Consider the following 24503-nt stretch of genomic DNA (forward strand, 5'->3'; position numbering starts at 1 on the left):
TTCGCAGTGCAGAACTCAACCGAGCACCACGGCGAGAGGCGAAGGGGGGCAGGGCGGTGATCTACACAGCCAGGGGGCAGGAGGCGAAGGGCATGACATAGGCTCCAGGTCCCGCCCCCTGGCCGTGTATATCACTGCCCCGCCCCCCTTCGCCTTCTGCCGTGGCGTTTGGTTGAGTTCTGCGCCGCTCAGCCGGGCCGCCGCACGAGAGCAAGCGGGTCAAGCGGCCATTTGGGTTCAGTGCGGGGCCTATTGCAGCACGGGGCCAGGGCAGCCGCCCCGCTCGCCTGCCCTATATCCACCGCTGTGTGGGAGGATGAGAGAGAAGTGCCCCCAGCCAGCCCTTTCACCTGCCTGGTGATTCTGTCTTTTCTGTATGGTTTTATGAGAAGCAATCCCATTCCAAGCACATCCCATTTTCCTGACACAACTATCTTGCTTTAAGTTAGGAGAAGAGGAAGCTGCCTACTGAATCCTAACTCTTACTATTTAGGAAGAGTTCTTGAACAGCCAGCCAGCCTGACAGACAGACAGACAAACGCTCGCAAATACATAGTAGATAGAGCAATATAAAAAAGGCATTGTATGAAATTTCAGTTTGTAATGACTTGGCTAGTGCTTGTAAGTAGTCTATTGCAAAACCAGGCAAATAATGTAGCTGAGTTGATGTATCCCCTGGAAAATCTCTGTGTACCCCTAGGGGCACAAAGAACCCCTGTTTGACAACTAGGCTACGTCTAGACTGACATGATTTTTCAGAAATGCTGTTAACGGCAAAGTTTTCCGTTAAAAGCGTTTTCGGAAAAGAACGTCTAGATTGGCAGGATGCTTTTCCGCAAAAGCACTTTTTGCGGAAAAGCGTCCGTGGCCACTCTAGACACGCTTTTGCGCAAAAAGCCCCGATCGCCATTTTCGCGATCGGGGCTTTTTTGCGCAAAACAAATCTCAGTTGTCTACACTGGCCCTTTTGCGCAAAAGGGACTTTTGCCCGAATGGGAGCAGCATAGTATTTCCGCAAAAAGCACTGATTTCTTACAGTAGGAAGTCAGTGCTTTTGCGGAAATTCAAGTAGCCAGTGTAGACAGCTGGCAAGTTTTTCCGGAAAAGCGGCTGATTTTCCGGAAAAACTGGCTAGTCTAGACACAGCCCTACTGTGTTAAATGGTAACCTGTGTTCATTTAGGCCCAATTTTTAACAGCGAGGGAGGATTATTAACCACTGTAATAAATTATCTACGGAGCAGGTGGATTCTCCAGCACTTGCAGTCTTACTTCTAGTTTAAATTACTTCAGTTTCTAGCTGCTGGCTCCCGTACTTTCTTTTTTGGCTCAAAAAATCTCATCCTAGACACTAGCCTTTTGAAATGGCAGTGGGTGAAGAGACAAACTCAGTGGCGCCATGTAAACATCCCACCTGAGTGGCAGTGTGCGAAAGGATGGATCGGGGTTTAGACGTCACGGGGGCAGTGGAAGAGGTGTGGGTGCTGAACTCCTGCATTCCATTCCTGAAGTAATTCTACCTCTGATGTTACAAATCATGAATGGAGTCTTCCGTCTGCAGAAAAAGGCATAACCCGACCCATTGGCTGGAAACTGATACTAGCGTGTACATCTGTAACAGCGAAGGTAGTTAATTAATCAGCGGAACAATTTGCCAAAGGCTATGGTGGATTCTCCATCACTGATAAATTTCAAATCAAGAAGGGACAGTTTTCTAAAAGCTCCGCTCTAGGAATTATTTGGGGAGAATTCTCTGGCCTGCGCTATGCAAGATGCTAGTCTACATGATTACAATAAGCCCTCCTGGCATTGGAATGTATTAATTATGAATTAAACACAGATCTGCCAGTAAAATAGGTGTTTCTAAATCCCCTAGGCTGCATTAAAATATCTGCCTTTGCTGCTACCAGATTGCCAATTCATTTCACACAGGTCACCAAACATACTTCTCCAATAGTAAACAATTTGAGGTTACATGTTACCCAGAGCTGGAGTCAAACCAGTGACCTCATGGAAAAGGATTTGTAGTTCTTTACTCACCCTGAGCCATTGAGCTCAAGCATTGGTTTAGATGAGTGCTTATCAATTTTTTTGGAAGATTAATTTTTCATCAGAAAATGCAATTTTGATTAAATTGAAACAATTTTCATTAATGTGCTACTTTTGGCAAACTTTTTGATGGGAAAATACTGAAGCAATTCTCTTTGGGTTTCTTACTTAGAACAATAAGGTCAAAGCAAAATGTTTTGTCATATTTTTCACTGTTTCATTTCATTTAGACATTTACATGATAATAGCCCAATATTTGATTAATTAAATATATATATACAATGTCAAATAGTATGACAGTGTTTTGACATTATCAAAACAAAACAGCATTATCATAGCAAAATGAAATGTTTTCCTGGTGCCGAAATTAATCAGCTCTATATCATGAGCATGAAATGATTCCATGTTATCAAATTGAAAACTTGGAATTTCCATGCATGGGAAACTTGGACTTTTTGTCCTCATTTGGTGTGGGAAAAAATTGAAATGTTGGGATTTCCCATGGAACAGAAATTCCATTTTCAACCTGCCTGTGTGCCAACAGAGTTGTATTTTGAAAGGAAATGGCTAGTAACCTTGGTCATATAACTATATTGAGATTGTTATTGATGCTGATTAAGATGCTACCAGACTATTTGTTGTTTTTAAAGTTTTTCCTGTTACAGACTAACAAAACATTTATATGGTATCATGAGCTTTTGTGGGCACAACCCACTTCTTCAGATAATGTTAAAGACTACTCGGCTACCCCTCTGAAGCATTAGAAGTTTTGTAACTTTTAGCTGGCAATCAAAGGGCATTTAGGAGGTGAAACTGGTCATCATTTTGGTCCTACAACACCCCAAATCTATCCTTTGGATCTTGCTGAGCTGAGATGTCTTTCAGGTATTGCTAGCAGTGGACAGCAATGTAAACATGGTTCCAGGTTCTCTGCCACAGTGTCATTGTGGTTTTTGGATACACGTTTTGTAATAGTTCTTTTTGCTGGTTGCGATGTGCTGTGAGTTCCAGTCTTCTGAAGTGCTGAATATCTCCAACACACCATTACCAGAGCTCTACGCGGATACAACTTTTGCATCTGCATCTGCAAAAGGGAGCTGTGGAGATCCACATCCATATCCGCAGATGTGGATACCCGTGGGTATAAAGCAGATATTCACAGATTTGCTGGACTTTACCCCGTGCTATCTATAGGAACCGATGGAGCTTAACTCTTCACATAATCAGGCCAACACTTAATAATATGTCTGATGAGTGCTTCCTGACCACGGAAGGTATTAAGATTCATAGCACTGACTTCAGCAAGCTCCCAGGAACTGAATACGTTTTGTCTTGTTTTTACCACATGCATCAGGCAAGTACAAAAAACTCAAGATGCCAGACAGAGAAGTGCCATGTTCAAGGAAGAGCTACAAGTCCCCTGCCTTTGAGCCTCTGACTTTGCAAGCCATGGAGTCTGCAACACTTACATGCCCTTAGCTGCTAAGTTAAAGGGATTGTGTGAAAGCCGAGATGGGACATTTTGCCCTGGTAGAGAAAGATCACTAAGTACATGTGACAATAATAACTTCCTTTATTTTTTTTCAAGGCTCTGCAATATTACAAATATGTAACAAAGGGAAGGAAAGGGTGTTCCTTTGCTCCTGTGGCATCTAAAATTTCACCCCAACAAGTGGGTGGGAAATTGTAGGCAGAAAATTAGAAGAAGCCCCTTTAAAAAGGTGCAGTCTTTTAGGTTTTCTTCATCCCTAATGACTGTGATGTTTGTGCAGCTAAAGCAACATTGGACTCTGGGCCCACTAATGGGGGGGGGGGAGGAGAAGGGGTCAGTTGCCCCAGGGTCTGGGATCCCTGCTACTATTGCACCTGCACCCGGAGTCCTGGGGCCTTTAAATCACTACCAGAGCACTGCACAGCACACGCTTTGTGGGCTGGGGGGTCGGAAGGAGCACCACAGTCTGGGTGGTGCTGAGGGCTGACGGCTCCAGCCCCGCCCCTTCCGCTCGAGGCTCAGCCCCTTCCGGGAGCACAGAGCCAGACCCCACCCAGGGGCCGAGAGAGGCTGTCGGCGCTCTTGTTGGAGCTACTCAGGCTGCGGTTTATCCTCACATTGTAAGGACATATTTCCTTCTCCCTGGGACCATGGCTTGCTCCCCTCCAAACCCTCCCACAGAAGAATTCAACTTTTTGGCAAAATACTGTGATCCAAGCCCGAAATATTTCCATTGTAAAATGTTGTTCTGGTGCCTCGGGAGCATTGCCGTTTGGTTGCCCATGGTTCCATTCTTCATCCAAGGCCAGGCCCCAAGCCGAACTTCATCTCCCATGATGCACTGCCTCCCTTTAACAAGCAGGGAGATCACGATGTTTTAGGAGATGTAGTCCAACCAAGGAGTCTAAAGCATAATGGGTTCACAGGACCTATCCTTTGAGTGTCTCATGCTCCCATTCTCCTTTGTGGTGGCATTTCACAATGGAACTATTTCAGTGTTGGACATTTTTAATTTTTTGGTTGAAAATGAACAAAGGAAATCAGAGATTAGTCAGGAAAAAAATTCATTAACTGACCCCCCCACATTTTCCATCAAACAACAGTTTCAATGAAAAAAAAAAAATCAACTAGACCTAATTCTTCACCTTTATCACACTGGGGTCACTTTTCCCATTCCAGAACCCCCACCTAATCCCAGGATCCACAGTTCCTCCTATTCAGAACACGCCCTTCCCCATTCACCAACATGGAAACACTGGGATTCGCATGCCCCCTGACATCTTTTTGTGATTCTCAGGCTGAGAATTGCTGAGTTAGATCACTTCAGGGTGACATGCCTTCTTTTCAAACCCCCATCTTATATACCAGCTGGGCAAACTTTTTTAATTAATGTAATTTCACCCTCATGTAAATGCCTTAATTTTTTTTTATAAATGTGACCTTTATCACCACCCTCCCTCCTATATTTCAAAATTCCTACAAAGCAACGATACTGCAGCTTAACAATAACGATGCACTTTTTAGACAGCATTGTGCGTGTATTTGGTACGGACCAAAACATGTGCATTCAGTTTCGAAGAGTTTACATCAATCCAACATACTTCAAATCACGAAACAGAAATACTTTGACTAATAAATACATCTGAGGATGAAAAATAAAAATCTATACATAAAAAAAACCCAGCCATTGCTAAAGGAAATGTACACTTATATACACATTGTAAACAATAGAAATGGAACCTGACTTCAGTCCTGCCTCATGGTGGATAAAACCTTCTGTCTTCCAGGAACGGTCGTTGGGAGGTTCTGCTAACATTGTAGCTTCAACGAATGAATGCTCAGAATGGCCACACTAAGTAAAACTATGCAAAAAGTGACCCCCCAGAAAGCCAGTCTAAGCAAGTGGGAGTTCTTGGACACTAGCGATGCACATGCTTTATGAAATGGCCTAAGGATTAACCGCTTGGAAAGTTTGGCGATGTTGGGTTGGCTCACCCCCTGGGGTAAGTCAGCACGGCTCTACAGAAGTCAATGGAGCTATGTCATTGGCATCAGCTGAGTCTTGGACCCGTTTCCTCAAACGGGTGAAAAAAAGTTCTATCCTTTGGCGAGACCTCTGCTGGTTTCCATTGGTGACGGGATTGCAGGGCAAAGCTCGGGCTGCAGACTCCCAGGTTACAAGTGTTTGGACCAGATGTCCCCCTCTCCCTGCAAATTAGGTACATTAGTGGAGGGAACCCTGGCCTACTGGAAAACATTGTTCTGGTGGATGCTATTAATGGCTAGTCCTAGGCTGAGAGGACAGTTCAGGATTTCAGTTTGCCATGAGAGGAAAGGAGTCTGTGCTGATAAACTGTGGTTGGAGAGCAGTGGGGTGTGTGTGAGGGCTCTCTGGCGGAGATCCACAGGTGCAGGAAGAAGGAGGCAGAGGGCAGGTGGTAGTGCAAAGCAAGAGTCCAGATCTGCATGTTTCTAGCTATCTAGATATTGATATGGCCCCCATCATCAGAGTTAAGGTCTGAGTGGTTTTGGATCAGAGTAGGGGGCAAGAGCTAGCCAGCTGCATCTAGTGTTGGGCTCTTTGTATGTGTCGGGAGGTGGAAGGCGAAGTAAAAACAAATTCTCTCTTCAACAGAAGGAACTAGAAACCATGTGGATTTCAGCTTGTGGTGTCACTGTTCTCCCAGGGTAGGGAGACTGGGAACCCGATTGTGCACAGCATGTAAAGGAACAAGAGCAGAGAGTTTTACAGTGCAGCGAGTGTGGACTCTTTTCTGCAGTGTGGTGTTTTGTGCAGGAAAATGTTAGGCTTCAGGCACTTGGCCATATGCTCCTTTTAATCCAACACCACTTTCCCCTGATCTTAATGCAAGAGGTTGGGAGCTGGTATCCTTGGGATTTCCCAACAGATTTTCACAGTGCTGTTTGAAAAGCCCCATGTTAGGCTGGGCTCAACCTTAAACCTCTACATCCTAAGATTTTCAAATTTGGAGGAAGTGTGGGCTTTTTAAAACTACGTTGCAACACTGGTCTGTTTCTACCTTGGATAATGAGGATCAGCTCTCAAGCTTCAGGGCACAATTACCTGCAGGGGTCAGGAGGGAACTTTTTCTGATGGGTGTTACTGCACAGTTGGGTATATGCATGAAGGGTTAATTTCTATTTCCTTTTCAATATCAGGTGTTGGCCACAACATAGTATTTGCCATGGTTCATGCACTCTGGTCTCTATCTTATGCTAATTACATATTCCATGGGTCTTTTTACTGAATATGGATTTGACACATGTGACCTTTGCACTAATTCAATTTTAAATTGGCTCATTCATTTGTAAATACACGATTTACAGATTATATCATATGGGTGCCTATAATGTATTATATGTATGGGTGCCTATAATGGACTCCTCGCCGCCTTTGTATAATGTATTAGGTTTAGTCTTACATCCGAGAGTGGATATTTTTACCTGTGTTGGTTTCTATTTTTGTTTTAAACTGGCTACATCATAACCCCACCTAAGGAGCCATTATGATCAATTATGTAAATAATATATTTTGGTACAAGCACTCCTTTTGAAAGTGTATATGTCATTTCACATTGCAATTAAATGAGTTGCAGGAAAAGGTCATTTATAAAGTGTTTACCAAAATCGTTATCCAATCAGGTGAAAAACGTCTTCTTTCAAAATTCCCATGAGTGTTTTTTCATTCCTCGTGATAATTATTTATATGAGCCAAGATACTTTTTCCCTTGATAGACAGGGATGGTCTCAAGAGCAATTTTGCATCTATAGGAAACATTAGTAGGTCAGAATATGAGTTTTTAATATCATGCATAACAATATCAATGGGAGCATTGTAGGAAGAGACTAAGGCTAGCTTATGATCAATGGGCCTGATTCTGTTCTAATATAATTCAATGAAATTCACTGGAGGAACTCTGGGTGTGATTTTGATTACACTGGTGTAAATCTAGACTCCCAGGAGGTCTAAAGCTGCATAGGTCCAATGGACTCCCACTTTAGTGAAGTGATATTGATTTGTATTAGCCAGAGGATCTGGCTTTTTTTGTTTTAGAAATGCTTCTTTTTGACATATCTGAAATAGTGTGACCAGGAAGATAGAGCTTCCCTGTGTGCTTAGTTACCACCCAATTTGGAGATCAAACCTTAGTGATGGTTAAATACTGATGGCAGAAAAATTTACCCGGGGCATTTTCAAACACCATATAGGACAGGCTGCGACAGAAAAGAACTGAATCACCCGAACATGGTCAGTTACAGTTTGATTTCAAATGCAACTAGAACTGCTTGCCAGAAGGGCAGAATTTGGCAAGACACTATCGAAGTATTGCACAGTTGCCAGGGTTTGAATCCTTTTCTCTGATGGATTCAGCCTCTCTGCACAAAATCAAAACAGGCTTGTCAGAGGAAACCTGCATCCCTGGTTTATTTGAAGAACAAAATGCTGTCTAACTGCGTTAGACTGCAGCCCGTGGCAGGTATTAACAAATGGCTTTACAGTGAATACCCCCACATCATGCCATAGGGCATCTCCAGATGTCTTAATTCAAACCCCAGGACAGCTCCAATTAACAAAACAAAGGAGGTATATGTTTGTGTGTGTTTGCTTGATGACACTTACTTTTGTCTCCTTTATTCCCCTGCAGCTGTGAGTGGAACTAAGAGGGGGAATCGGTGGCAGACCCACAGTTGGAAGCATTCAGCAAAACAATGCCTAAGTGAGCAGAGGTTATGAATTCAGGTATATAAAATCATAAAAATGAATCAGAAGCAGCTAATTTAAAAGGTCGGGCAGATGTGTTAGCAACAACCTCAGCTAGTTGGGAGGAATCTTTGCTCAAATGCTTGCTAGGAATGGCTAGATCGCACTTGAAAATCTCCAATTCATGAGAAAATGCCCATGATTCCGGAAATGACAGAGAGAGAGAGAGAGAGAGAGAGAGTGTGTGTGTGTGTGTGTGTGTACCTGCATGTAGAACCGAAATCGACACATACACACGGGTGGATGGATGTATTCACAGCTCACTGAGAGGGAAATCATCTGCATAAATCCATTAATATGATCAGAGATTCCCATGTCAGATCAAATTTTCATGCTGCCTTTGACTAGGCCTCCATTTTGGTGGGTGCAATTACTATCACTTGCACCTCCCACAGCCTGATGGCAGGTGGAGGTCACCCCTCCTCCCTTGGGCACATGATTAGAGCACCTTTTGCTTCCTCTCCTCCACATACAGCACATGGGCCCCATCCAGCTGTTGCCGTACAGCACCCTCCCTGTCCAACGGGTTAGACGCCAGTGCAGCTCCACCTTAACATCCATGGAACACGTGCAGATGTGGCTGGCGTGTGGGGAGAAGGACAGTGAATGGAGCCTCTTTGGTGTATGTTAGCACAGACCTTACTGTGGTCCGCACAGTGTCTCCGTGCTAGGCTCTTCCCCTTCCTACGCTCCTGACAAGCCACCTGCTCTGGGATGGATTTCACGCTGCTCTGGCTTTGCCTACCTGGTGCTTTCGTATATGCCTGTAGCCTGCAAATGCCTTGGATTAGGGGGTGTGCCTGTCTTTGATTGGCTGTAATTGCCCCAGGCCTCGCTCCATGATGCCCCTCCTTCCCCAGTGGTCGCTCCTCTGACTTGAACAGCTGTGGGGTCGGGCCCCAGACAGGTGGCAGTAAAGGAACAAGATCTGCAGATTGAAACAGGCCCGGCAGCTGCCGCGGGAATTTGAAAGGGCAGAGTTGGGCTTTGTGAGCCACGCTGTTCTTACACTGCTAACGGGCTATTGGGTTGTTCTCAGTGCTCCTGTTATTGATGCTCCCTGCAGGGGTCCTACAACCCCCCCAAGCTATACGCTGTTCTCACTGAGATGGCCCAACTGGGCTCTCCTTGGGAATTTTGCCAGGTGACTTGGCAGAACTGGGCCTATTGGGATTGCTGAGAGCTATTTGGCAAGCGTGTTAGCAATCCCTGAACTCATTGTGACGAACCAGCTATGGTTCAAAGTGAGTGCAGCATTGGCTGGTGCTGATTGCTATTGTTGGCTTCCTGCGGGGACATATTTTGACACACACCAGCCCTGCTTGTGCAATAAATTCATTTTGGTCAGTGTCAGCGTGACAACAGTATTGCAATAGTTCTCCTACAGCCCACTCCATACACCACCTCTTGGTATCCAATACATTAGTTCCTTCCTTCCTTCCTTCCTTTTGTATATTGAGTTTCCATTTTAAAATGAGGAGAAAGGAGGAGAACACATAACACCTGGTTCTTCTAACACCGTGAGCCTGGCAGATCACGTTGGCTACGTCTACGCTGCAGGTTCTTGCGCAAGAACATTTTGCAGAAGATATCTTCCCACAAAAAGTTCTTGCGCAAGAGTGCGTCCACACTGCCATGGATGCTCTTGCGCAAGAAAGCTCTGATGGCCATTAACAGAATGGCCATCAGAGCACCTGTGCTTTTTCCGATAGGGGTTTCTTGCGCAAGAAACTCCTGTTGTCCGTCCACACACACCTTTTTGCGCAAGAGCTCTTGCGCAAAAAGGCTTATTCCTCGTAGAAAAAGAAATAACTCTTGCGCAAAAAGCCCTGTCTTCTGACGATCTACTGTGCTTTTTCTTGTGCAAAAACGAGCTTGTAAGGTGGACACGCCGCGAGTTTTTGTGCAAAAACTCTGCAGTGTAAACGTAGCCTTTCTCTTCTTGCAAAAACTTGGTCCAAGAGGCTAGGTAAACATACTTCAGGCCCCAGTAACAAAAGCCATGTTAGTCATAATGGGCCAAGTTTGCCCCAGGAGGGACTGCATTAAGCTGGGTGGAAAACACCTGGGATGAATTTGGCATCACATCTCCACAAGGGAGTGTGTTTTCCATATCTTTGCACCAGAGGACAGACCTGAGATAAGACTTAGACATGGGTTCAGCCCACAATCCCTGAATCCAAATGCACTAGGGAATTGGACAGAGCTTGGGTCTGAATCTAAGTTAGGCTCTTTGTGGGGCCTCCTGAGCCCATCAACTGCATGAAATGCAACAAAATAGACACCTGAAATACACAATTGGGTGAGGTTTGACCGACTAATTGGCTGAGTGCAAATATACGACCAAGCATAACACAGAATGTGACCAGGCACAGAGCTGTGTAAGTGCTACCGATGGTGCCCTTTTGGAGGGTCACTCGCTTTCTCCACATGGTCTAGGGCACGGGTGGCCATGACACGCTCTTGGTTGAGGGCTTAATCTGTAGCTCTGCATGCTGGGAAAACCCCCCCACCGTTGCTCCCCTGTTTGGCCACCTCAAGAGCAAACCCACCCGACGATAACTGAGGGCCACTGAGCAAGGAACTGTACCCAAACGGCACAAGAACCATGACTATGCACCTGGATGGACTCCGCTCTAGAACGCTGGCACATCACAACGGGGGGAACGCTGGCCCCTGTGGAGGGATGTTGGATTTGAGCCCTGACGCGCTGACCTCAGAGATGGGCCCACACGCAAACCACGCGATGGCTGAAGCTCAGTCTGGAGCTCGTGTCTGCCCCCGCTTCTCTCTTATTGTTTGGGCAGGATGGAGAGCGAGGCCGGGGGCGGTGGCAGACGAGCCAGGCCTGGCCAATATCATAAAACATGCCTAGCAGTGTTTCCTCGCTGCTGTCTCAGAGCCTTGCCCAGCACCTACTGCCAGCCCCAGCTCTGAGCCCCTGGTGCATTTCAAACGCCACATAAAATGAGCAGGGTATACCACAGATTGGGATTAGGAAAAAAGACCCACGCTTCCCTTGGCTTCTGCATGTAAGAGAGGATGACTGGTCAGGCATAAACCCAGCTTATGCATCACATTTGGCAGCAGGAATCGAACCCTAGGGCCCGTCCCCTGGAGCAAATGTCACCATGGGACTCCTTGCTGGGAACAGCCTCTGGAAAGAGACATGGTCACGTGCACTGAGACAGGAGAATTCCACCCAGCTTTGGTGTCTCCGTGGTGTGGAATTTTCCCCTTTTTGATAACTGCTGTGCCATTCTGGGGAACTAGACAGCAGCTTTTGCAATTATGAGACACCATCCCCCCACCGATTGTTTCTCCGGACCTCGCAGTCTCACTGCTCCCTTCGCCTGACAATACGGAGGAGAAGACTCTGACCTTCCACAGGCGCATGAGTGTTTCCACCCTTGTTCCTAGAGCACCCTGTAAGCTCTGTGGGCAGTGATCACAGACCTCCCGTTTTCGTCACCTCTTACGACACGTAATGCACATTTTAATACAAACAAACAGCTGTCCCGGGGTCTTAAATATCCGTTTCTCTGAGCCCACAGCAGTCCGGTAAGTCGTACATTTGGGGGTCAATGCCCTCCATGAAGTCGTTAGGGATCCCTATCGAAACCGACTCCACCTCCATTTTGTAGGCGGCGGCCACCCCGCCTTTGCTGGAGCCGCCCTTTATTTTGTTGGAGAGGGTGTTCATCTTTTCTTTCAGCTGGGTGGAGGATGGTTTCTGGAAAGCGGTGAGCACCCTCCACCCTTTGAAGCTCAGCGTTCGCCTCTTCGGGGCTCGTTCCTGGGCGGTGGAGTTCAAGATGAACGAGCTGTTGAGGGTGGCGATTCTGGGCCCCAGGTCCAGCTCAGAATCCCGCCCCGAGCTGCTCATGGAGGCTGCCCGCCAGTGGTTGTCGTACACCCTCCAGAGCGGCCGGCGGCGCCGGCGGCACCGGCACTTGAGCAGCCTGATGAACGCTCTCTTGAACTCTTTGCTCGAGCAGGGGTAGATGATGGGGTTCACGCAGCTGTTGAAGTACCCCAGCCAGAAGATGACCTTGAAGACCAGCTCGGAGGGCTTCAGGGAAGGGAAGAAGGAACCTTGGAGGAAAATTGGGACAAAAAAGGTTAGAATCACAGAATCATAGAACACTAGGACTGGAAGGGACCTTGAGAGACGATCAAGTCCAGTCCCCTGCCCTCTTGGCAGGGCCAAGCAACATCTACATCCCTGATAGGTGTCTATCCGACCTGCTCTTACATATCTCCAGTGATGGAGATTCCACAACCTCCCTAGGCAACTTATTCCAGTGTTTCACCAGGAAGGTTTTCCTAATGTCCAACCTAAACCTCCCTTGCTGCAATTTATGCCCACTGCTTCTTGGAAGGCAATGGGAGAACTAGAATGGCAGGTCAGAATATAAAGCTCTGCAAGGAAGGGCGGAACCAGCTGCAACCCTGCATCAGCTCGGCATGCACCAGATCTTACTGATGTTTATGGAGGGCTCAGGAGAGAAGCAGCAGCTCAGGACCATTTGGAGAACGGAGGCCCATGGCCAGCGTATACAGCCCTCATAAGTCCTTGAGGCTTGGATTCTCACTGGGCAGGGTGGAGAGTCAGCATTATGAACTATGGGAAGGAGGGTGGGTGGAAGGGAGCAGGGGATCGCTGGGGTATGATGACCGTAGATCTGCTACTAAGTCATGAGCCACCCCGCAAGGCAACGTAAACCTACCTCACAGGGAGTTGATGAGGGTTCGCTGCATAGTGTTTCTAAAGGACTTTTGGATCCGGAGCTGAACAGGTCTTTGTTTGTGCTCCAATTCCTTTTTGACCTTTCTTTACGTAGTATTAAATCATGGGGACTGAGTTATCCTGTAATTACGTCTTCTTAACATGGGCAATATTAACACATGGCTGCTTTTGGAGCAATTGTGGACCAGCTGTAGACAGGAATGTCCACTAGCTGCTCCCCATGCATAACCTGTATGAAGGCCGGTGTTCCTTGTAAGCTGAGTGTTTGGGCAGCCACCTAGGAGAGATTTAGGTGCTGTGCAGCTGATTGGCAGAGCCCCCACAGCTGGCAGCATGTGTTCCTCTTGGTGGTACACATCTGCACATGCTTTGGTGCACATAATAAACTTTATTCCACACATGGACGGGAAAAAAATGAGAGGGAATGTTGATGAAGGCCCTTGAGTGAAGAATCCACCAAGAGGAGAATGCAGCGGCACAGGGCAGCCACCACGTCCCTGCCACTGTAAGGACCAGATGCTGGGAGGATGCGGCCCAGACTGAAAAGCCCTCGGTGCTGACTCAGGAAATGTGTGGCAGGAGATATGCCGATTGTGCACATGACAGCAGTAGCCATGCATAGCACAAACACCGAGAGAGCGGGTGAGTGCTGATATCACACACCAGGGGAGTGCAGTTTAAGGGACAACATGGAACACAGAGATGTAATTTCCTGTCCCAGCTGCTGTGATTCTGGGCTTCCATCTTCATAGCACCATGATTCTCTTTGGCACTAGATATTAATGAAATTTTTTGGCATGCTTTTTGGATCTGGAAGCAGTGCAGTCTAACTGATAAGTCACCGGCCCTGGCTTCTGGTTCCAGCTCTGGCACAGTCCTTGTGCAACTCAGTTTAAAAACTGTTCCGTGCCTCAGTTTTCCCATCTGTAAAAGGGGCAAAATGGTATGCATCTTTCTTCACAGAGTGCTTGGAGATTTACAGATGTAAAATAGTAATGTAAGTGCTGACTGTTACTCACTTTTTAGCCTTAAAAATTTTTCAAACAAAATATAACCCCTTAAACCTTCCCAGTTATTTTTTGCTTGCAGTTTGCTTTACTAACTTTAAAAGACATGCACAAACACAAATAAAAAACCCACAATGCAATAGGCAAGAGACTGACAGGTGAGCTTGTCACAAGTGCAAAGGGATTTAGGAACATGAGCCCAGAAGATTTTCAATCTCAACTCGGGTAGGCACTTGTGACAATTTCATTACATTAATTCAGAAGGGGTTTAACTATGAATTTTAAATTAATTAATTAAATAGATCATAATCATTTCTTCAGCTTGGTTAAATTAAGCATTATTCCAGTATCACTGCAAAGGAATGCAAACAAATACGACTTTTTATGCTGCCCACCTTTCGCGTCTAAAAAGCCAGGACTTCCCAATCATGAACAGCAGATGTCACTGTCGTACCCACAGAGTTCTGCTGCACCCTATTACAGTACACAGAAAAGCCTGAAATAACTTTCTGACTCAGCCTTAATTTCTTTTAATTTTAGCTCTGGATGACAAATCACGACACTGTGTGACTGAGCGTTAATTCGTATTTTGTAAATATCATTAGCTCAAGGTATCATTATTATTTTATCTGCGCACATAGCCCTTGTGTCATAACAGTTGAAAGGGTGTTGAGAGTCTGGCATGAAGCCACAAAGATTCAGCAATTCCCTGTGAAGGAGTAAACCTTCCATGGCCCAGTGAGGCACGTTCGAAATCTTCTGTCAGAGGAAAACATAATCTGTAAAAGCCAGGGCCCTAATTCAGCAAAGAACTTCAAGCCATCTCTCTTTTGCACAGAACTTAAGCATAAGCCTATCTTTAAACAGGTGCACTCTGAAACTGTGTGTAGCTCCTATGGGCATCAGTAGGACTTACGCGCTTAAGCACAATCTTACAGTGACATGTGACATGACAGGCAAGGCAAGTTTTTAAAGTGGAGTATGTGTGTAAAACCTAGTTCAGGAAAGCAGGTAAGTCGTGTTTAAGCACATGTTTAAGTGCCACTGAGGACAATGGAACTTAAAAACATGCTTAAATTTAAAGTTAATCAGGGATGGTCTGGCTAGTGACGCTTTCCAGAATTGGGATCAAAACCATGTGCTGAAACAGGGCCAAGTGGTGATTTGCAGCAGGGGACTATGAATGTTTTAAGTTTAGGTTGCTCTTTGAAACCGACCATGTCAATAGAGCTGTGCAGCTCCCAAACCACTTGATCTGTAAGTGTCAGGGTTTTACCCTTGTATTATTATGAGTGATGCTATGGTGCGTAGGAGCCCTGGTCACGCCCAGGCCCCACCGTGCACGGTGCTGCACAAACGCCAAACAAAAGGCAGTGCCTGTCTCAAGGCGTTTACCATGCAAACATAAGGCAAGAGACGGTAGCATGGCTGCAGACTGACAGGGGCGTACAAGGAAGCAATAAAACAATGTTGGTGAGCAGGACGGGCGGCGATCTAGCTGATTTGTAGGTATCCTGGCAAAGGAGGAATGGAAAGGAGAACAATGAAGTGGCTTTGTGGCTGTCTCTGGGGCGTGCCTCTCAAGTGCCAGGGGCAGGCTGGAGAAAGCAAGGAGGCGTGTGTTTGGCCCAAGGTGCCTGCCAACAGCGCCCTTTTGTTACCGTTTCAATCCGAGTGGGAAGGAGATATCCCAGTAGTGAATGAGAGCTGACTGGTAGGATGGGGCTAGCAGGACTGCCAAGGCAGGGGGGAGGGGCAGCTGACTTGGGGCCCGATGATTTAAAAGGGCTTGGCAGCGGCAGTGTCCGGAGTTCCCAGATGTTTGAAACTGCTGCCCAGTCCACACTGCCTGGGGCTCCGGCAGCTAAGAAGGTTTGGCTGGGGGAGGCTAGCCCCGCCCCTTCCTCCAGAAGCTCCGCCCATTCCAGGGGCCTGGAGCTGGCCCCTCCCCTGCCCAGGCACCCAGCTATTCGATCGGCAGCCCTGCCAACAGACTGGGACAATGATCATCACGGCGGCATTTTAAATGGACGAGAGCGAGGCAAGGCTGCATTGGGGAGGATGTTGCATCGATTGAGAATGAGAGACGGCGAGTGCCTGGAAGAAAGTTTTAGCTGTGCAGTTGGAGAGGAGAGGCCATATCAGAGCCATAGGCTGCAGAGCCAGGAATACCTCCTGGGCTATGGTTCAACCATCTTTTCTCCAGGCAAAACTGAGCAGCGCTGTGACCCCGTGTGCCCGGTTGCAACACCACTCACTCGAATTGCCAAGTAGCCTCACTCTGATCTGACCCAGCCACCCTCCCCTTCCAGCCAAACCTTCAGACCCATGAGTGCAGCCAGCTCTACTAACTCTGAGAGGGTATGTCTACACTACCCCGCTAGTTCGAACTAGCGGGGTAATGTAGGCATACCGCACTTGCAAATGAAGCCCGGGATTTGAATTTCCTGGGCTTCATTTGCATAAGCAGGGAGCCGCCATTTTTAAAACCCCGCTGGTTCGAACCCCGTGCAGCACGGCTACACGGGGCATGAACTAGGTAGTTCGAACTAGGCTTCCTAGTTCGAACTACCATTACTCTTCATGAAATACCCAGAGAGTGGCAGAGCAATCGAGCTCCCACGGTTGGGGAGATACTCACTCAGATTAGGAGGGGGTGTGTGTCGGAGCTCATGGGCTAGGGGACAGGCTGGTAGTGGTGAGACTGACTGAGAGAAGAGGAAGGTCAGGAGGCGAAATCTCCGTTTCCTCCCACACACTTGAACTGGGGCTCCACCGCCCTGTTCGACACGTGACACAGACGGACTCTGCAAGAGTAGAAGATCATGCCCAGATTAGGGCCCCACGGAACAGGCAGATGGTGGTGTTCTCCGCAGTGCTGGAGAAAAGAGGCAGCCGTGAGGGCTTGTGGGGAAGAAGGAGCAGAAGGAGCCAGGTCTGGAGCGGTGAGGTCGACCCGTCAGTCACGGTGGTTGTGTTCGGGTTTGCGGAGGAGATCACCCAGAGATGAGGTGCAGAGGGAGAAGAGAAGTGGGACCAAGGACAGAGCCCCATGGAACGGGAAGCTGGAGGAGGATCCTCTGATAGGTTTTTCTGAAGGGGTGATTAGAGAGGTAGGAGGAGAGCACAGAGTGATCGCAGCCCAGGCAAGACAAGGTCTCAAGAAGAAGAGCAGGCTTGATGGCGGTGAAGGGGGCTGGCAGGTTGAGGAGGAGGATGGAGTATTGGCTCTCAGCTTCGGCTAAGAAGAGATCATCGGGGAGAGCAGTTACAGCAGAGTGCAAGCCAGACTGCCAGGGGTCTAGGGTAGATTGGAGAACTCCAGACATCTACAGAGGGGATGTGAGTGGGCTTCATGAGGGACATCAGGAGAAGGGAAGGGGTTAGAAGTAGTGTTCCCTCTAATTATTTCCATCCACGGCAGAATAAATTTTGTTATGTGCACCGAGGCATCTGTGGATGTGCACCACCAGTAGAAACGCTTCCTGCTGGCTGTGGATGCTCTAGGCCAGGCATGTCCAAAGTCCGGCCCGCGGGCCAATTGCGGCCCATGTTCTGGTTTAATACGGCCCCACAGGTAATTTGGCAATATCTATCTTTTATGGCCCCCAACGAATCCATATGTATTGAGATGAATACATTGTAAAATCTCAGTTAATGTCAGTTGGTCTAAATCAGTTATAAATATATTTGGACACAACATGTATACTTGGTGTTATGTTCCTGTTCATAATTTTTGAACTTAAAAGTTGACAGACAACCTTTATTACCAATAATATGTAATGTACTTTACAATGTTCCTGACATATATTTCAGCTTCCTGGATTTTTTTTTCATCTGGCCTTCAGATATGAAAGGCAGAGTGATTTAACACCTGTTTAGATTTGTCATCCATGTGACGAAATGAAAAGTATGCCGTTTGCAATAAACTTTGCATAAAATAGTTAATTTGCATTTAATTTTAATGGTTCAAAGAATGTCAGGCAAAATGGTTGGCCCTCACGCATGTTCACTTCATCAAATCTGGCCCTCTTTGAAAAAAGTTTGGACACCCCTGCTCTAGGCTCTCTGGGCATCATTTGAATCTCTCCTGGCTGGCAGTCCACACACACAGCTTACAGGGAACACTGACTAGAGGAGGACAACAGACAAGCACCTTCTGTGTTGGTGATGGGGAGAAGGAGAGAGCTGTAGGCGGGGATGGTATGTCTGCACTCGCTCGTTAATTCGAGCTAGGTAGGCAAATCGGGCAACCGGAGTTGCAAATGAAGCCCTGGATTTAAATACCCCGGGCTTTATTTGCATGTTCCCGTCCAGCCGCCATTTTTAAATCCCCCTTAGTTCGAACGAATTGCTCGCGGCTACACACGGCAGTTTAAAGTTAATCTGAACTAAGTCCTTAGTTCAGATTAACGGTTAGTTCGGATTAATTGTTACACCTCATTCCACAAGGACTTAGTTCGGATTAATTTTAAACTACCACATGTAGCCGCGGGCAGTTTGTTCGAACTAAGGGGGATTTAAAAATGGCGGCCAGACGGGAACATGCAAATATTTAAATCCTGGGCTTCATTTGCAACTCCGGTTGCCTGATTTGCCTACCTAGCTTGAATTAACGACCTAGTGTAGACATACCTGGAGGGGAGGCACTCTGGCAAGCCAGGAAAAGTCACGTCGTATTTGTTAATTTTCTCTTGAAAGACATCAGTAACTCTGCATGGAGAGAGCAGTGGAGGCCGGAGGCAGGGAGGGTCAGATGAAATGAGTCAAAGATGGCAGAAAGGCAGCTGGGATTATGGGTGTGAGATCGCTGAGGTTAGCTACTAGGAATAGGTTCTCCTGTGCTTAGCCCTGTGTGCTGCTGTTGGGGACTGTAATGCATGCTTGGATCTCGACCTGGGCTTCACAACTGCTTCTGTGCACTCAAACTCACCCTAGATCTGGGATAGTGATAGATAGTGAGTGATCTGGATGCCCCTAAACTTTGGAAGGCTCAAATTTTCAAGCCACATCCAGGTGGCTACTTTTGAGCTGATTATGTAGGCATGCGTGTCCCTTATGTACCGTGACAGGGTCAGGCCAGAGGGATACAAAAGAGCAATGGAAGGGAGGTATATTAGCCCCAGACTGAGTAATTTTCTGTTTCCAAGGTAACCGGCAGGGGCTAGTCCAGAAACAGCGAGAACTTGCCAGAATCAATTGGGGCAATTAAGCGAGCTTACAGAGTCAGGTGAGCCAAGGCTAGTTAGAACACCTGGGACCAATTAAAGAACCAGTTGAAACTGGCTATAAAAAGAGCTTCTCTGCAGTTAGTTAGGGCACATGAGGAGCTGAGAGGACAGAGGGAGAGCTGCCAGGAGTTTAGGAGAAACAAGCCCCCGTGGAGAGTAGGAGGATGAGCCTGAGAGAAAGAAAGTGATGGGGAAAGTGTGGGAAATAGTCCAGGTTTTTTTAAGCTGTCTCGCAGCAGGTATTGGAGACTCTTACAGGCAGCTGCTATTACAGGGCTTTGGGCTGGAACCCAAAGTAGAGGGTGGGCCCGGGTTCCTCCCAGTACCCACTTCCCGAATTCTACTTGGGGTAAAGACTGGCTGGGGAATAGAAAAGGGTCCATCCAGCCCTGTATTATTTGGGGGGTCCACCACTATGTGGGGTTTGGTTTCCCTCTATATCTTATGTTGGCTGATGCCTGAGGTGTGGGGCCTAAATTGAGGGCTGCTGTGAGCCTCTGAGGCAAGCAAATCCCCCTGAACGCACAGGCCCCACCAAGTTCCAGTAGGAGCGTTGCCACACTACAAAGAGCAGGAGCACAGCCCAGGGGCTTGTGTTCAGGCCTGTGTTTTGGATCTTGAGGGGGCTATTCCTGACTGGGTGACTGTGGGCAGACGGTGTGATAGCTCCATGCCTCAGTTTCCCCACATGCAAAATGGGGATAACAACCTTCTTCTCCTGCCCAGAGGTGTGATGAGGCTTAATTCAGGACTGTCTGTAGAGTGCAGTGAGTTCTGTAGGTGAAGGGAGATGTAGAAGTGCAGAGGGGAAAAAAGGAGAAAAAAAGAGGAAAAGAACATAACACTACAACAACAAAGGAAAAAAGGAGCCGCGTTAACAATGAATCTTGTAACTACGTCTTGAGTCACGTCAGCTAAGAGATCAATTCATGCTTAGAGCAACACATTTTAGGGAAAAAATACCTAGCCGTACACTTATTACCTCTTGGTGCAATGTGCCGACTGTCAAGTCTCCCTTGTTTCTGTATGTGTCGTTAGAAACTGTGCATTTTTATAAGGAGAGTGCACTGAAGTTTAACACTAGTTGTTGTTCTTCTAGAACTTTGTGTACATATAAGACCAAGGGGCTCATTAGCATCCCTATTTGTATGCAAATATGCATGCCCCCTCAAAGAGATGCAAAGTAAGTGCATCCATAATTCATCCCACCACTTGCAGTGTGATTACAGAGCTCATATTTGTTAGTAACTTTATATACATGTAAGCACTCATCAGCGTGGTACTGAGGAATAATGCTGAGCATAGTTAGATAAGGCAGAAAAAATCATTAGTCAGAAAGCAGTGGCTGTATCTCTCTCCCACATGGAGAGGGAGGGCTTTCCAGATTGGGGCTCTCTTATATAATCGTTACATTACAGATGCTATTCAGGCACAGTGTGAAAATGCTGAATACTGAACACACTTAAGAGGCAAAATCCCAATAATTTGAAGTGAGATTTAGGCTCCTATGTGAGTAAATCAGTTTTGAATAGGAGACTGGAGCTCCTAACTCACTTACGTACTTTTGCAAATTTTGCTCAGGGACTCCCAGCAAAATGGAGCTCTATACCCCAGATTGCAAAGAGTAGACCAGATAGGCCACAACCAATGAACATTGTTACAGGCTGGGGACTGACTGTCTAAGTAGCAGTTCTCATCCACAGTAATCCCCAGGTCCTTTTCTGCAGACGTTGGATATGAGGTAGCAGTGTGCCCTTGTAGCCAAGAAGATTAATGGCATATTACGTTGCATTAGAAGGAGCATTGCCAGCAGATCTAGAGAAGTTATTATTTATTTGGCTCTGGTGAGGCCACATCTAGAATATTGTGTCCAGTTCTGGGCCCCCCACTATAGAAAGGATGTGGACGCATTGGAGAGGGTCCAGCGGAGGGACCCAAAATGATTATGGGGCTGGAGCACATGACCTATGAGGAGAGACTGCGGGATTTGGGATTGTTTAGTCTGCAGAAGGGAAGAGTGAGGGGGGATTTGAAAGCAGCCTTCAACTTCCTGAAAGGAGGTTCCAAAGAGGATGGAGAAAGGGTATTCACGGTAATGACAGATGGCAGAACAAGGAGCAATGGTCTTAAGTTACAGTGGGAGAGGTCTAGACTGGATATTAGGAAAAACTGTTTCACGAGGAGGGTGGTGAAGTATGGGATGGGTTCCCTAGGGAGGTGGTGGAATCTCCATCCCTAGAGGTGTTTAAGTCTCGGCTTGACAAAGCCCTGGCTGGGTTGATTTAGTTGGGATTGGTCCTGCCTTGGGCAGGGGGCTGGACTTGATGACCTCCTGAGGTCTCTTCCAGCTCTGTGATTCTATGAACTATGGGATGGCAGTGGGAGAACCTGTTGGGGCCACTCCACCAGTGTCTCCATCCACACTGGCACTGTGTGGTGGGGGTTGGCCTGGCGGAGGATCACTCAGGATTTTACTGGTCCATGAGGACAATGTGCATCAAGGTGCCTAAGTAGGGAGAAAGATCTCGAAGCAGCAGAAGAAGGGAACCAGGCACATACCAGGTGAGGATCTCAAAGCGCAATGCTAGCATAGCCCATTCAACTTTGTTACACCTCACTGCCATGGAGACTTCTCACTGCCCTGACTTTCGCAATGGAAAGTCTAATCCACAGAGAAGGTGAATGACGCAACCAAGGCAACACAGGAAGGGCCAACTCGCTCCACAGGAATTACCTCTGTGATGGACAAGGCCCTGGGTCTGCAGAAGAGCCAGGAATAGAACTGACATTTCTTGGTTTCGAGCCCTGCGGGGTGACCACAAACCCATCTCTCCTTGTATTACACTTGCTGTTATTCTGCGTGCTTTGCCGTTTACACGCAGAGAGGGGGCAGTGTTTTTCCTCCTCTAGCGATGGGTGAATAGAGTGTGCCAGAGAAGGCACACCTGAAGATGGGGCATATACGGGCCAGTACGAAGAACTGAACTCTTAACATGAAACTAATTGGCAGAAGCCATGGTGCAGCGCCTGCTTCTTGTTCTGACTTTTTCATGAGTCCTATAAAAAATGGAAACTAGGACAACTAACAAAGGATGAATATAGGCAAGCAACACGGGAATGCAGGGGCAAGATTAGAAAGGCAAAGGCACAAAATGAGATCAAACTAGCTACAGGCATAAAGGGAAACAAGAAGACCTTTTATAAATACATTAAAAGGAAGAGGAAGACCAAGGACAGGGTAGGCCCACTGCTTAGTGAGGAGGGAGAAGCAGTAACAGGGAACTTGGAAATGGCGGAGATGCTCAATGACTTCTTTGTTTCGGTCTTCACCGAGAAGTCTGGAGGTGTGCCTAACGTAGTGAATACAAGCAGAGAGAGGGTAAGTTTAGAAGATAGGATACACAAAGAACAAGTTAAAAATCACTTAGGAAAGTTAGATGTCAGCAAGTCACCAGGTCCTGATGAAATGCATCCCAGGATACTCAAGGAGCTGATAGAGGAGGTATCTGAGCCTTTAGCTATGATCTTTGAAAAATCATGGCAGACAGGGGAGATTCCAGAAGACTGGAAAAGGGCAAATATTGTGCCCATCTATAAAAAGGGGAATAAGAACAACCCAGGAAACTATAGACCGGTCAGTTTAATGTCTGTCCCAGGGAAGATAATGGAGCAGGTAATTAAGGAAATCATATGCAAATACTTGGAAGGTAATAAAGTGATAGGGAATAGCCAGCATGGGTTTGTGAAGAACAAGTCATGCCAAACTAATCTGATAGCTTTCTTTGATAAGATAACGAGCCTTGTGGATAAGGGAGAAGCGGTGGATGTCATATACCTAGACTTTAGTAAGGCATTTGATACGGTCTCGCATGATATTCTTATTGATAAACTAGGCAAATATAACTTAGATAGGGCCACGATAAGGTGGGTGCATAATTGGCTGGATAACCGTAGTCAGAGAGTTGTTGTTAACGGTTCTAAATCCTGCTGGAAAGGGATAACAAGTGGAGTTACTCAAGGGTCTGTTTTGGGACCCGTACTGTTCAATATCTTCATCAATGATGTAGATATTGGGATAGAGAGTGCGCTTATTAAGTTTGCAGATGATACCAAACTGGGTGGGGTTGCAACTTCTTTGGAGGATAGGGACATAATTCAAAATGACCTTAGCAAGTTAGAGAAATAGCCAGAGGTAAACAGGATGAGGTTTAATAAAGAGAAATGCAAAGTGCTCCACTTAGGAAGGAACAATCAGTTCCATACATACAAGATGGGAAGCGACTGTCTAGGAAGGAGCATGGCGGAAAGGGATCTAGGGGTCATAGTGGACCACAAGTTGAATATGAGTTAACAGTGTGATGCTGTTGCAAAAAAAGCAAATATGATTCTAGGTTGTATCAACAGGTGTGTTGTAAGCAAAACTCGTGAAGTCATTCTGCCGCTCTGCTCTGCACTAGTTAGGCCTCAGCTGGAGTACTGTGTCCAGTTCTGGGTGCCACATTTCAAGAAAGATGTGGAGAAATTGGAAAGGGTACAGAGAAGAGTGACAAGAATGATTAAAGGTTTAGAGAACATGACCTATGAAGCCAGGCTTCGTGAACTGGGCTTGTTTAGTTTGGAAAAAAGAAGATTAATGGGGGACATGATAGCGGTTTTCAAATATCTAAAAGGGTGTCACTAGGGCTGTGTCCAGATTCAGGGTTTTTTTCGGGAAAAGTAGCCTTTTCCCGAAAAAACTTCCCCTGCGTCCAGACTCAAGCCGCGTTCTTTCGAAACTAATTCGAAAGAACGCGGCTTTTCTTTCGATGGCGGTAAACCTCAATTTACGAGGAAGAACGCCTTCTTTCGAAAGTTCCTCTTTCGAAAGAAGGCGTTCTTCAATGTAAATAGGGCTTCTTCGAAAGAGAGCATCCAGACTCACTGGATGCTTTCTTTCGAAAAAGCAAGCCGCTTTTTCGAAATTTCTCCGTGCAGTCTAGACGCTCTCTTTCGAAAGAGGCTTGCAGTCTAGACATAGCCAAGGAGGAAGGAGAAAAATTGTTCCTCTTGGTTTCTGAGGACAGGACAAGGAGTAATGGGCTTAAAGTGCAGCAGGGAGGTTTAGATTGGACATTAGGAAAAAATTCCTAACTGTCAGGGTGGTCAAATATTGGAATAAATTGCCAAGGGAGGTGGTGGAATCTCCCTCTCTG

General features: G+C 46.7%; 1 protein-coding gene across 1 annotated transcript in view; it reads right to left on the bottom strand.

Annotated features, from left to right (window-relative positions):
• Positions 1-2542: 2542 nt before the first annotated feature.
• ADRA1D (adrenoceptor alpha 1D) overlaps positions 2543-24503 on the bottom strand; it is an 84277-nt gene continuing 62316 nt past the window's right edge. Inside the window, exon 2 of the mRNA XM_006139230.5 lies at positions 2543-12418. Within this exon, the coding sequence (XP_006139292.2) occupies positions 11850-12418 (569 nt within the window). The 3' untranslated portion in view covers positions 2543-11849. The remainder of the gene's footprint in view (positions 12419-24503) is intronic.

The sequence above is a fragment of the Pelodiscus sinensis genome, chromosome 4 (assembly GCF_052426305.1).
Source record: "Pelodiscus sinensis isolate ZL-2025 chromosome 4, ASM5242630v1, whole genome shotgun sequence".
NCBI lineage: Eukaryota > Metazoa > Chordata > Testudines > Trionychidae > Pelodiscus > Pelodiscus sinensis.